The sequence below is a fragment of the Dasypus novemcinctus genome, chromosome 11, assembly GCF_030445035.2.
Source record: "Dasypus novemcinctus isolate mDasNov1 chromosome 11, mDasNov1.1.hap2, whole genome shotgun sequence".
NCBI lineage: Eukaryota > Metazoa > Chordata > Mammalia > Cingulata > Dasypodidae > Dasypus > Dasypus novemcinctus.
In genome coordinates, this window is record NC_080683.1 from 85,358,832 (window position 1) to 85,374,015 (window position 15,184).

The 15,184-nt window shown below is 40.0% G+C and overlaps 1 protein-coding gene across 3 annotated transcripts in view; it reads right to left on the reverse strand.

Annotated features, from left to right (window-relative positions):
• Positions 1-1,039: 1,039 nt before the first annotated feature.
• ZBTB24 (zinc finger and BTB domain containing 24) overlaps positions 1,040-15,184 on the reverse strand; it is a 33,212-nt gene continuing 19,067 nt past the window's right edge. For all 3 annotated transcript variants that reach the window (XM_012528991.4, XM_012528994.4, XM_012528992.3), the window contains 2 exons: positions 5,621-5,702; positions 1,040-4,802 (listed from right to left, as the gene is read on the reverse strand). In XM_012528991.4, coding sequence (XP_012384445.2) covers positions 4,079-4,802; positions 5,621-5,702 — 806 coding nt within the window. In that variant the 3' untranslated portion in view covers positions 1,040-4,078. The remainder of the gene's footprint in view (positions 4,803-5,620; positions 5,703-15,184) is intronic.

Here is a 15,184-nt window from a genome sequence, read left to right on the forward strand (position 1 = left end):
ATGATTGTATGCTAAGATTTCTGATGCAGATTTTCAGTTTTAGTCAAAAGGTTCTACTACATCCAGCAGATCACATGTTGTGGGAGGTTGAATTATGTACCCCAAAGAATGTGTTCTTAATCTTAATCCATGTCTCTGTGGGTTTCTTTGTATATAGGACCTTTTGAAGATTCTTTTAGGGAGCAGATGTAGTTCAAGTGGTTGAACACCTGCTTTCCATGTACGAGGTCCTGGGTTCGACTCCTGGTACCTCCTAAAAAAATGTTTTTAGTTAAGCTGTGGCCAAATGAACAAGTGTGGCCCTCAACCTGGATTATGGAGACTTTATAAAAAGAACCCGGAAGTCAGGGCCAGAAAGGAGAGAGCATTGCCATGTGACGGGAGGGAGAGATAAGCCAAGGAAATCCAAGGACTGCTGGCAGCCAGCACCAGAATGCTACAGACTTTGCGGGGAAAGCATCACCTTGCTGACATCTTGAGTTTGGACTTCTTCTAGCCTAAAAACCATGAGCCAATACATTTTTTGTTTCAGCCAAAACCAGTTTGTGGTATTTGTGACAGCAGCTCAGGCAAGCTAAGACACCTGTAAAGAGAAAAGTTTCAAAAGACTGTAATTCCTTCTGGCGGAAGCAGCACAGTGCAATCAGTCAGCCCTGCGCCCCTCCTGGCTCTGCCATTTACTGGGTGACCTGCAAGGATATCATGTCTTTAGGCCTCAAATAGTCTCATCTGTTAAAGAGGCATAATAGTATTCTTATCTCATAGGAATGGATGAAGATAAAATAAGCTAAGAGGTACTTGAAATGGGTTAGCAGTATGTCCCAGTCATGGCCAGATACTAGACTCCTAAGCAGAGCGTGATGCATAAATCCTATTTTGTGTGTGTGTGTGCACCATGGCAATGGAAAAGTTCTGGGAAACACTAAGAGAAGATACAGACTCAAAGCCCCTTGCTTCATTTCAGGCATATAGTAAAGACTGAGTACATGGCAGATACTTTTGTTGCTCCAGTTTATGAAAATCTAGATGTAAGCATCTCTAACGAGAATCTTATTTTATTCCTTGAAATCATCTAACTGGTTGCTCATGACATTTACAACACAAAAACCAACTGCAGGAAATACACAGGGTAGAGGTGGAAAGAAGAGTTCTGGGAAACACGGGGCAAACACACAACTTATTTTGATGGTAAGAGCTTGTCTTCCCAAGGCTAGCCCTCCGCTGAGAAAACCAAGATCTTCAAAAGTGACATCAGGTACATTTCAGCAGCTGGAAAGCATACTACTCTACTATTTCCTAAGAAGCACACGTTCTATCTCCATACTTGCTAAGACAATTTAAAAAGCTGAACATGTATCATACAAAATGAATTGTGAAAACACTGTGCCAGCAATATAATTTCTCAAAAATATATGAGAAACATTTTTACATATGTAACATTTCCTTTGGGTACAGTATTTATTGAACTTTAAAATTAGGGATTCCATTCAAAGAGGCAGAATGTGTATTAAGGTCACAGGAGGAAAGCTAGATTGATAAAGCCATCCTTTTCTTGTTTCTCTTGGATAGCTGGCCAAATAACCCAGAACTCTTTCAGAAGATGTTTTTAAGGCTGGATTGGCTCTCAAGGTAGAAACCGTAGCCTGTGTTGGAGCAGTCGCTAGCCACATGTGGCTATTGAGCACTTGAGATATGGCTAATGTGACTGAGGAACTGGATTTAATTTTATTTTAATTACTTTCAATATAAATTTTAAAACGGATATATATTTCAGTTATTGAAAACAATGACATTGCATTTGGAGCAACCTGAATATGTGAATCTAGGTTTTCAACTGCAAATTTTATGAAATCTAAATATGCCCAATAAACATTAGCATCCAAATTGAGATATGCAATAAGTGTAAAACATACACTAGATTTTGAAGACTTGGTAAAAAAAAGAATGTAAAATTAAAATCTCACTAAGACATTTCTGTGTTGATTACATGTTGACATGATAATTTTGTAAATGTGGGGTTAAATAAAATATAGTAAAATTAACCTCACCTGTTTCTTTTTACTTCTTTAATGTGCCCACTAGAAAATTTAAAATTATAGACATCTCTCACATTATATGTTAGATAGCACTGAAGTGGACTGTCACAAGGCTAAACTTGCCTTATAAATAGCCATGTAACTATTTTTCCTGAATAATTATCTAGCTCTGCAGAGGAAGGAGCTAAGAATTCATTTATTTTAATATTACGTACCCCCATTTATGTTAATACTGTGTACCTCCTGGCAAAAACATGGGCTGGTAGGTTTTCATGAGCTGGTAAAAAAAAGTTCTGTGCTTTAAGAAGAAGGTGAAGTATATCATTTAAATGACTGAATCAAGAACCTGAAATAATACTCAGGGTATAACTGTATTTGTAAAAATTATACCTTTGCTCTGGTCAGACGGGATTTAACATTTCTTTGGCTGACACATATAAAAATATATCATTTTGAAAATTTCATGACTTACATAACAAGAAAATACAGCTTGGCAAATATATGACAAAAATGTTTCCATCTTCTCTCAAACCTGAAGAATTTGCTATTACTTTAACCTCCAGAAACACCTATTTGATCACTGTGGAAATCACAGGTGTCTAAAACAAGAAAACAAGTAATTGCTGTAACAACCCTGTAAACTGCAGGGTGGGTTACCCTCACTCTCCGCCAGCACTATGTTAATTTAGGTATCCTGCTAGCTGACTTCTTTTTGGGGACTTTCTCAAAAGTCCTCTACCAGTTTACTTAAGACCAAGTGGTCACAAAGTGTTCAATAAAATACACTGAGCTCCAAAACCTAACCCAAACATAATTTAATCTTTGGACAATTGTTTAAAATCATCCAACAATTAAAAACACATGTGTGGGCTACTAAGACTCAGCCTGAATATGCTTTTTTTTTTTTCATATTTCTGTACTGACATATCTTGAAAATTCTGCTATTCTGAGTCAGAATAAAAGAGCATACTTTTACAAAAATTATTTTTAAGACTAAAAGATATTTACTTTAAAAATGTGTCCATTTTGTGGGATTTAACTTATTTTGCAATAAAAACCCACTATAGTAATTTCCCAACTCCAGAAAGTTATCAGACAAAATACACAGATCAGCATCTTCAAAGATCAATTAGAGTCAGTAGAGTATATTTAACATTTAAATTGTATTGAATTAAAATTGTACTTGGCTAGGATTAACTAAGGAAGCTTTAACTACATCATGAAGATTGAATATTGCAGATAATTTAGAATTTGGGGTGAATATCTTGATCCAATTTCATTAGATATTTTTAGATTTTTAGAGTTCTTAACTAAATTTTTAATAATGTGCTTTTAAAATATATGTCAATCACATGTTTCTCAGAAAAGTTAAGTTCAAAATTTTTAAAAATTTCCTATACTTCTGCCTTTCTTATTACAGGAATTCTGAATAAAACAGACATTTAGTTTACACATCTTTGAATCTACCATAAGCATGACACAAGGAGCCCATTGTACCATACAATGATTAACTGTTGTGAGAGTTACTCTTTCTTAGGAGATTGGAAGGTATTGAAAGGACAAATTTCCCAAATGCTGTGATGTTATACCCAGCCCTGACTTGTCTTATAGTAGTACCCATGTTGCCTAAGAGAAATAAGGAAGTGGAACCAACCACTATACCCAACTCAACCAACTTGACTTCTTTGTTCTAAAAAATAAAAATACAGAATACTGGAAAAGTGAGGAAGATCATAAACCTATGGCTGTGAACATTTAATTGTAAATGGAAAGTCTAAATCAATGCTCTGGAGAAAAAGTGACCCAACCTTTAGAAGAGGGAGTAGATGAAATTTACCAATTACTGAATTGCTAAATCCAAGCCAGTACCATCCACGTATCTTGCTGCCTGGAGGGAAAACATCATAAATATCAGCTAGCTATCCCCTCTCTGGAAGGACCCAGAAGTTGGTGTTTCAGAAACCCTGACTTCAAGCGTTTGCAAGCCAGGTATGGCTGGCCTAAGGAGAAGAGACCGGTGTGCAGTGAGACAAGGGCCCAAGTCAGCTCTGCTCCTGGCTAAGCGGTGTGGGCTGGGGCATATGATGGGCGTCTGGGGGTGGGCCAGGCTCCTGTGTCAGCTGCAGGTGCTGAGCAGGATCTGAACTACTTGCTGCTAAATGGAGCTCCCCTGTTTGTTCTTGATGGGCGTGAAGGTGTTGCAGGGTTTCCTTGGAGAGTGTGATGACATGCACTGGCTCCGGCTGTGAGGGTTCCATCTGGCTTTCGATCATCCCGAGGCTCTGAATGTGTTCTGTTTGCTCCTGCTGAGCTGAAAGAATTAAATCCTGCAGTTGCTCTGGCTGCTGCGTGAGCAGGGTGAGATTAGCAGTCTGATCCGCGCTCATATTCTGGGAACCCTCAGCTGCGACGATGCTGATTCCTTGGCTAGGACCAGGCATGAAATTGATGTTATGTACAGTGTCGGTTACAAGAAGCTGGATCTCCTGCTCTCCGGAGGTAGAGAGTTGATATGGCTGCAGCTGAAGAATATTCCTGACTTCTTCAGTACTATTATTGCCAGAAACACTGCCAGCATCTGACACAGGTTTCTCTTTGCTATGGATTTTCAAATGAGCCTTCAAGTTGTCCAAGCGAGCAAACTGTAAATTACACTCAGGGCAGGAGAAAGGCTTTTTGCCTGTGTGTAGAATGCAGTGTCTCCTTTTGGCACTGGAGTCAGAGAAGGATTTGCCACATATGCTGCAGGAGTATGGCTTTTCTCCTCTACAAGAAAATAAACATTTTATCTTAAAAAACCTAAATACCGACTTATCTCCTTCCTGGTTATTTAGGGAAGCAGTCATGAATAGAAATTTAAATGAAATTTACTGGGAACCAAAAGTTGTAAGTTCTCTTACTAACTTAAGGACTTGGAGTGAGTCAAACCTTCATGGGTTTCAATTTCTAAAAACAAGCAAACAACATACACCTGGAAAGATGGAGTGGTACTGTAGCAAGGGTGGCAGATGGGGCTGGTCTAGAGGTGATCAAATTTTATGATTCCATGGTATGTACTTTAGATAAGAAGGCAAATATTTGAATAATGCACATATAGTTCTTTTTGTTTTGTTTTAGTTCTCAAAGGCAGCTTTTAGACTCTAATAGTCAAATAAGTATATATGGATTAAGGTCAGTATCAAAAATTTTAGCAGCCCCTAATTATTCATAATGCTCTTAGAAGAACTTTTTAATATCCAATCTGGCAGGAATTTGTGTCAACAAAAACCTTTATTCAGAAAACATTAAGTAAGAAAAATTTTTGATTGAAATTTTACGCTTTGCACCAGTCCCACTCCTACCCCAAATCAAAAATAAATAAATAAAATCAAGAATGCAAACTTATAAACAGTCAGAATAAGTTCTCATGATTTTACCTATGTAGGGAATTCCTTTACTGAAAAAATAAAACAAAATAATAAACCTCACAGAAAATTCTACCAGAGTAATAATTTGGGGAAAACAATTATATAGGTAACATGTTATCCCACTGAATGCCAAGGATGAATGAGGACCATGTGAGAAAAATATCTGTAAAACTTTACCGATGGATTCTTATGTGGGTCTGAAGAGAACTCTTTGCTGTGAAAGATTTGCCACAGATTTCACAAGTAAATGGCTTCTCACCTGAAAAAAGGAAAGCATTTAGAGATATAATTTTGCATTAAACAAGGCAGTGTCACCTGAACTCTCAACGTGCATGACTGAATGATGCATTTACCAAGTGCTGACAACGTCCCTAAGCACTGTGTCCTAAGTGCTAAGTGGGTGCAGACAAAGTGTAAGGCACAGTTCTTTCCCTTAATAACTTTAAAACTGAAACAAGGAGGCAAGTGATTACATGTGGGGAAAAATTGGAACATACCTAACAGTATCTTACGTTTTTCCATCTTACAGCTTCCAAAGAACTTCCCATAAAGAGTAGCCCACCTGACCCTTAAAAGGATCCCTGTGCACTAGGGTGATTCTGTATTATTCACATTTATATCAGCCCTCCAAACTGACTGAGATCTGACCATGTATCACCACCTCCAAGACAACACCACTGCCTGGATCACAGCAGCAGGCTTCTGCTCTTGTTTTCCTGCAGAACACTATCAAGGCCATGGCTACTGTGATCCAATATGCCAAGTCAGAGCATTCCAAACTTCTGGTGCAACCTCCAGTGGCTCCTCACTTAGATCCAAAAGCCAAAGTCCGTGGCCTGTAAGAAACCACAGATCTGCATTCCCCACCTCGCTCCCCCCGCAAGCCTCCCTATCCCTTCTCTCTGCCATGCCTTCCCCCTGGTATCTCCCAGTTAGGGCTCACCCCCTCATCTCCTTCAAGTCTGCACGATTTTACTTCATCAGGGAGGTTTTAAGAGCAGCTCCCGCTCCCAAAGCACTCCTTAGTCTACTTCCCCACTTTCATTCTTCCGTAATGCTACTACCATCTCATATATTACATATTTCAACTACTTGTTTATGGTCTGTCCCCCCATTATTATATAAAATCATGTGTGGGTTCGTCCACTTGAATCCTGCTTAACTAGCTTAACTAGGAAGGAGGAGGAGAGTTTGAAGTGGGGGATGGCCAGCAAGCTTCCTTTTCACAGCATCTGCTCTAAAATTCAGACTGGATGTTTCTCCAAGCTCCACCTGGGCAGAGGACACTGTTGGTTACCTCTTATATCCCCAAAGGTCAAGACCAGGCCAGCAGCCCTATTATCTTCCCATCACATTCCAAATCAAACCTACAGGCACCTGGAACCTGCTATAATCTGAGTTCTTTTTCTCCCTCTCCAGATTCAAAGCCTGAGTCCCTGCTCTGTTTGCTTAGGATTATAAAGTTCTGTACAGCACTATACTGGGGACTGACTTATTCCCATGGGAACACCTCAGAAAACCATTCTGTTGTCAAATGTTCTTTATGGACAAATGTTGAAAACAACATGTTGAACATGTTGAAACAACATGTTTCAACAAAATGTTGAAATCCCATCAAGGAAAAACATCCCTCTGCTATAGCTAGCTCTTTAAGGAAGAAGAAAGGACAGTAAGAAGACAAAAGTCTCCTAGCCCAGGTGAATGTGGGGAAAATTTTCCTGTCCCCCTGGCTTCTGATTTGTCTTTCTGATAACAAGCCCTGTAATCAACTGATTGGCTCATGCCTTTTAAAGTGTATTCGGTTCCAAACCACTGACAGACTATGTACAGAGGGCAGATCTCAGAATTAAGAAACAAAGAAGAAACCAAAGATATGAGCCCTGCCTCAAAAAGAAGTTACAAGCTCTATTTGAGAAGATAAATACACCAGTAATCAAGTAATGCTTAAACATTAAAATGAGTGGTATCGAAGATACTGAATTCAGACAAGTAATGGATATGGTTAGACCGGAGGGAGAGAACAGAAATTGCAAGCAGGGTACTAGGATGAGCAATATTTTATGTCCAAAAAGCTGGTGCTGAAAATGACCACAGAGCGTGGACAAGGAGGGATGAGGATTTGCTCTGGGGTTGGTGGACCAAGTGGCCAGGCCACGAGGAGCCACGCATTCCTGGCAGGCAACCTGTGGAGCCCCAGGAAGTTTCCGCAGAAGAAAGACATGACAAAAGCACTGAACAATCATGCCTGGGAATGGGGGTTGGGGGGATCAGGGAGACTGAGGGTGGAGGCAGAAGGACAAGGCAGAAGTTCCTATCATGGTCTACAAACAGGAAGCTGAGGCTGGGACTAGGAGGTAGCAGGAGATGGAAGGAGAGAAGGGAAGAAGAGGGGAGATGTCATGGCCTGATGGTGTCGGTGAAACCAGGAGAACGTCTGTTACAGGACTAGATCAGGAGATTAAAGGAAAGAGCAGTCCTGAGTGTGACTTTCAAGGTCTTACCCAGGGAGCTGTTGACAGCACTATTTAAGCAACTTAAGTTTCCTTTCAACCCTTGTCTCTGCAGTACACTCCATACATGCCCCCACCCCAGCTCCTGAGCCCCTGCTGCTCACAGCTTACTCGGCAACACCAGCTGCATGTCCCATAGCCACCCTCTCAAGGCCGCGGCCCACGCCAGGCACAGGTGTCATCGAGATACCTCCAGAGCTTGCTCCCCTCTCAGCTTCGGTACACAATCCAGTTCTACGTGTTTTAACTCCCGAGTATCCTGCCCCACACGGTGGAATACAGCTTTGTTTTTATTTTAAAATTACCCATGTTGAAGAGTTTAGCTGGGACTTCTGGGAAGATAAGGAATTAGAGAGGTGGAGGGGTCACTTCTCTTCCAGAAAAAGTAGCAAGAGAACAGGTGGAAACTGTCTGGAAGGCTGCCCTGGGGCAGGACATCAGGACACCAATGTATAGGGCATCCGCCTACCACATGGGGGGTCCATGGTTCAAACCCTGGGCCTCCCTGACCCATGTGGAGCTGGCCCATGCACAGTGCTGATGCACACAAGGAGTGCTGTGCCACGCAGGGGTGTCCCCTGCTTAGGGGAGCCCCATGTGCAAGAAGTACACCCCATAAGGAGAGCTGCCCAGTGCGAAAGTAAGTGCAGCCTGCCCAAGAATGGCGCTGCACACATGGAGAGCTGACACAACAAGATGATGCAACAAAAAAGAAACACAGATTCCTGGTGCTGCTGCTAAGGATAGAAGCAGTCACAGAAGAACATGCAGCGAATGGACACAGAGCAGACAACTGGGGGAGAGTGGGGGCGGGGGAAGGGGAGAGAGAAAAAAAAGAAGACACTGAGTGAACACAGAGAAAAGTTGGAAATCTTGGATAGAAAAATAATAGAACTTATGGGAATGAAAGATACAATAACTGTGATTAAAAATACAATAGAGGGAAACGGATGTGGCTCAACCAATTTGGCTCCCTTCTACCATATGGGAGGTCCAGGGTTTGATGCCCAGGGCCTCTGATGAAGGCAAGCTGGCCCATGTGGAGTGCAAGCCCATGCAGGAATGCCCCGGGCCTCCTGGTGAGGGCAAGCTGGCCCATGTGGAGTGCTAGCCCATGCAGGAATGCGGCTCTAGCCAGGAGAGACACCCGGCATGGGAATGCTGCCTTGCTTGGAAAAATCCACCCCATTCAGGAGTGCTGGCCAATGTGGAGAGCTGGAGCAGCAAGATGATATAAAAAGAGACACAGAGGAGAGAAAATAAGAAGATGTAGCAGAACAGGGGTGCTGAGGTGGTGCAAGAGAGTAATCGCCTCTCTCCCACTCCGGAAGGTCCCAGGATAGGTTCCTGGAGCCACCTAATGAGAAGACAAGCAGACACAGAAGAACACACAGCGAATGGACACAGAGAGAAGACAACAGGGGGGAATAAGGGAAATGGGGGGGGAGAGAAATAAATAAATCTTTTTTTTTTTAAATGCAATAGACACACAACAGCAGATTTGAAATCATGGAAGAAAGAATCAGCAACATAGAGGAAAGAACAACTGAAATTGAAGAGAAAGAATATAGAGAGAAAAGAATGGAAAAAATTGAGCAGAGGCTCAGGGAGTTGAATGATAACATGAAGCACACCAACATACATATTATGGGAGTTCCAGAAGGAGGCGAGAATGGAAAAGGGGCAGAAAGAGTATATGAGGAAATAATGGCCGAAAATTTCCCAATTCTCATGAAAGACATGAATATGTCTTTAGGAAGCACAGGGTACTCCAATTAGAATAAACCCAAAAAGACCAACCCCAAGACACACAATATTCAAAATGTCAAATGCCAAACTAAAAAGAATATTTTGAAAGCAGCAAGGGAAAAGTGAACTTTCACATACAAGGGATGTCCAATAAGACTTAGTGCTGATTTCTTTTCAGAAACCATGGAGGCAAGAAGGCAGTGGTATAATATAATTATGATACTGAAAGAGAAACACTGGTAGCCACGAATTCTTTATCTGGCAAAACTGTTCTTCAAATATGACAGTGAGCATAAAATACTCCCAGATAAACAGAAACTAAGAGAGTTCATAAACAAGAATCCAGCTCTACAGGAAATACTAAAGGGAGTTCTGCAGCCGGAAAAGACAAGAGAAGAGATAGAGGCTTGGAGGAGAGTGTAGAAGTAAAGACTATTAGAAGGGGTAACCAAAAATGCAAAAAGATGGACAAAAATATGACATATGAAAGCCAAAGGATAAAATGGCTGAAGTAAGTAATGCCTTTACAGTAGTAACAGTGAACATTAATGGATAAAACTCCCCCAAAAAAAGACAGGCTAAAGAAAACATAAGCCATCCACATATTGTCTGCAGGAGACTCACCTTAGACCAAAGGATGAAAAAAGACTGAAAGTGAAAGGTTGGAAAAAGATATTTCACATAAATAGTAACTAAAGGAGAACATGAGTAGCTATACTAGTGTCAGACAAAATAGACTTTAAATTTAAAAAAGTGATAAAAGATGCAGTAAGCCATTATATATTAATAAAAGGGACAGTTCACCAGGAAGAAGTCATAAAAATCTATGCACCTGGGAGTGGGTGTAGCTCAGTGGTTGAGTGTCTGCTTCCCATGTACAAGGTCCTGAGTTCAATCTCTGGTACGTTCTTTAAAAAAAAAAAAAAACAACAACAAAAATCTGTGCCTCACCAGGGTACCCCAAAATACCTGAGGAAAACTCTTGCAAAACTGAAAGGAGAAACAGACATCTCTACAATAGTTGGAAACTTCAACATATCACTCACATCAAAAGAGAACTAGACAGAAGATCAACAAGGAAACAGAGAACTTGAACAATATGATAAATGAGCTAGACTTGACAGACATATACAGAGCACTGTACCCGAAATAAGCATGTTATACATTCTTCTGAAGTGCCCATGTAACTTTCTCCACAACAGACCACATGTTGGGCCACAACACAGCTCTCAATAAACTCAAAGAGGTAGAAATTATACAAAGCACGTTCTCTGATCACAATGGAATGAAACTGGAAATCAATAACAGGTGAGAAAGGAGAAAATTTGCAAATATATGGAGGTTAAACAACACACTGATAATCAGTGGATGAAAGAAGAAATTACAAGAGAAATTAGTACATAGATTGAGACAAATGAAAATAAGAATACAACCTATCAAATTTTACGGGATACAGTGAAGGTAGTGCTGAGAGGGAAATTTAGAGCCCTAAATGCCTATATTAAAATCACAGATCTAACTGAACTGGAGAAACTAGAAAAAGAATAGCAAACCAATCCCAAAGCAAGCAGAAGAAAGGAATAACAAAGATTAGAGCAAAAATAAATGAAATTGAGAACAACAACAACAAAAAACAATAGAGGAAAAACAACAAAACCAAAAGATGGTTCTTTGAGAAAATCAATAAAATCGATGAACCGTTAGCAAGACTCACAAAGAAAAAAAGAGAGAATATGCAAAGAGAATCAGGAATGAAAGGGGAGACATTATGGATGACCCCACAGAAATAAAAAGGATCATAAGAGGATATTATGAGAAACCATATGCCAACACACTAGACAATCTCGGTGAAATGGACAAATTCCTAGAAATGCAGAGACAACCTACACTGCCTCTACAAGAAATTCAGAAACTCAACAAACCAATCACAAGCAAAGAGATTGAATCTGTCATCAAAAATCTTCCAACAAAGAAAAGTCCTGGACCAGATGGCTTCACAGGTAATTCTATGAAACATTCTGAGAAGGATTGATACCAATCCTGTTTTAAACTCTTCCAAAATATTGAAAAGGAGGGAAGACTACCGAACACATTTTTTTTTTTTAGGAGGTACTGGGGATTGAACCCAAGACTGTATACATGGGAAACAGATGCTCAACCACTGAGTAACATCTGCTCCACAGTGATGTTTGGTTTTTTCATTTGTTTGTTTTGAGGAGGTACCAGGGATTGAACCTGCGATCTCATACATGGGAAGCAGGTGCTCAATCATTTGAGCTACATCCACTTGCCCCAACACATTTTATGAAGCCAACATCACCCTAATACCAAAGCCAGATAAAATACTACAAGAAAAGAAAATTACAGGCCAACCTCTCTAGTAAACATAGATGCAAAAATTCTCAACAAAAATACTTGCCAATCAGATTCAAAAGAATAGAAAAACAATTACACATCATTATTCCTGGTATGCAAGAGAGGTTCAACATAAGAAAATCAATTAACGTAACACATAACATTAACAAATTGAAGGGAAAAAAACACATGATCATCTTAATTGATGCAGAAAAGGCATTTGATGAAATCCAGCTTCCTTTCTGGATAAAAATGCTTCAAAAGATAGGTATAGGAGATCGCATTGGGGATTGTAGGAAGACAGAGCCAGACTAACAGGCAGAGCTCAATGCTCCCACAAAAACAATTAAGAACAAGCCAAAAGCTGCTGAGGGACGTGCTTTGGGTGTCAGCAGACAAGGACAGTGCTACACAACTCCCAAGAGGAGAAGAAGCCAAAACAACAAACGTGAAATACCAAGTCCCCATGGTGGCTGGGAAGGGGTCTCCTCCTCCATCCCCAAAATATTAAGCTGGGAAGGAAACAGACATCTTCCTCGCTGGCAGCTTTTTCAAGGGGAAAGGGAAGGAAAGTCAGGGGGGGGCTTTACTTCAGCAAATTCTGCCAGAAGAGCCTGTTCCAGGGGGGAGATTCAACACAGAAATACAGGAAAGCCAAGACTGAAACACCTCTGTGGAAAGGTGTGCTGACAAGCACCACCTGCTGGCTGGTCTGGAAATTTCATCGACAAAAACTGTTTTTGGTATTCTCTGTATCTTAAACCCTGGGAGAAAACTTGTGCTCTGTTAGTGAGTCCCTGGTTTGATTTTTTTTTTCCCAAGATTTTTATTTTATTTATTTATTTCCCCTTCTCCATACCCGCCCCCACCCTGTGGTCTGCTCTCTGTGCCCATTCACTGTGTGTTCTTCTTTGTCTGCTTGCATTCTTGTCAGCGGCACCAGGAATCTGTGTCTCTCTTTTTTTGTTGTTGTTGCATTATCTTGCTGTGTCAGCTCTCTGTGTGTATGGTGCCACTCCTGCATGGCATGGCACTCCTTGCGCACATCAGCACTGTGCATGGGCCAGCTCACCACATAGGTCAGGAGGCCCTGGGTTTGAACCCTGGACCTCCCATATGGTAGGCAGACCTTCTATCAGTTGAGCCAAATCTGTGTCCCCCCCTGGTTTGATTTTGATAACTTAAGCTGGACAATTTTAATGACTTAGACTAAACTGAATCAAATATCAAAGAAGAACTGTGAAAAAAAAAAAGATAAAAGAGAGAAATTGGCCATCAGAGTAAATTCACCAACATATTCAGATGCTAGAAGTCAGCAGAAAATTATAAGCCATACAGGAAACTAGAAAGATGGCCTAGCCAAAGGAACTAACCAAATATCCTGAAGAGGTAGAGGATTCATATAATTTATCAGTGATAATTACACAGCTCTCCTAAATCATTTCAACGAATTGAAAGAAAATATGACTAAAGAAATAAAGGATATTTAAAAGACTCTGGGTGAGCATAAAGAACAATTCGAAAGGTTGCAAGGAAAAGTAACAGAGCTTATAGGAATGAAAGGCATGATGAATGAGATAAAAAATATATAAGAGGCACATAAGAGCATATCTGAATTGCTCCAAGACAGAATTAGTGATTTCGAAGAAAGAACATCTAAATTGTAAAAGACAGGAGAACAGAAAGAGAATAGAATGAAAAAATGGAACAGAGTCTCAGGGAATTGAATGACAATGCAAAATGCACAAACATTTGCATTATCAGTACCCAAGAAGAAGAGAATGAAAAGGGGCAGAAAAAATATTTGAGGAAATAATGACTGAAAACTTCCCAACCCTTATGAAAGACATAAATATCAATATCCAAGAAGGACAATACACCCCAAACAGAATAAATCTGAACAGACCTACCCCAAGACACCTACTATTCAGAATGACAAATATCAGAGACAAAGGGAGGATTCTGAAAACAGTAAGAGAAAAGCAAAGCATTATATAAAAGGGAAACTTGGTAAGATTAAGTGCTGACCTCTCATCAGAAACCACGGAGGTGAGAAGAAAGTGGTATAATGTATTAAGGTACTGAAAGAGAAAAACTGCCAGCCAAGAATTTCTGTATTCACAAGACTTCCTTCATAAATGAGGGTAAGTTAAAAGTCTTCACAGGCAAGCAAACACTGACAGAATATGTTACCAAAATACCAGAATTACAAGAGATACTAAAGGGAGTGCTGCAGACTGAAAGGAAAAAACAAGGGTGAGAGACTTGGAGAAGAGTTTAGAAATAAACATAATTAGGAAGGGTAAACTAAAGGGTGAGAAGACAGAATATGGAAGGATATGACAACAGAGAGCTGAAGAATAAAATGAATGAAGTAAGTAATGCCTTCACAGTAAAAACACTGAATGTTAATGGCTTGAAGTCCCCAATCAAAAGGTACAGATTGATAGAATGGACAAAAAATATGAACCATCTATATGATGTCTACAAGAGACCCATCTCAGATGTAAGGACACAACCAGGTTAAAAATGAAAGGCTGGAAAAAGATATTCCATGCAAATAGTAACCAAAAAAAGAGCTGGAGTAGTGATACTAATAATGGACAAAATAGATTTCCAATGCAAAACCATTATAAGGGATGAAGAAGGTCATTATATATATTAATAAAAGGGAAATTCACCAAGAAGAAATCAGTATATTAAATATTTATGCGCCTGAGTGCCACAAGATATATGAGGCACACACTGGCAAAACTGAAGGGAGAAATAGATGTCTCTACAATAATAGTTGGAGACTTCAACACACCAGTCTCAGTACTGGATACAACATCCAGACAGAGCATAAGGAAAGAAACAGAGAACTTGAATAATATGATAAATGAATTAGACTTAAAAAACATTTACAGAGCACTGCACTCCCAAACAGCTGGGTATACTTTCTTTTCAAGTACTCATAGATCCTTCTCCAAGACAGACCATACGTTAGGTCAGAAGACAAGTCTCAATGAACTTAAAAAGATTGAAATTATACAAAACACTTTTTCTGACCATAACAGAATGAAGCTGGAAATTAACAATGGATGAAAAGAGGGAAAATTCATAAATAAATGGAGATTAAATAATATAC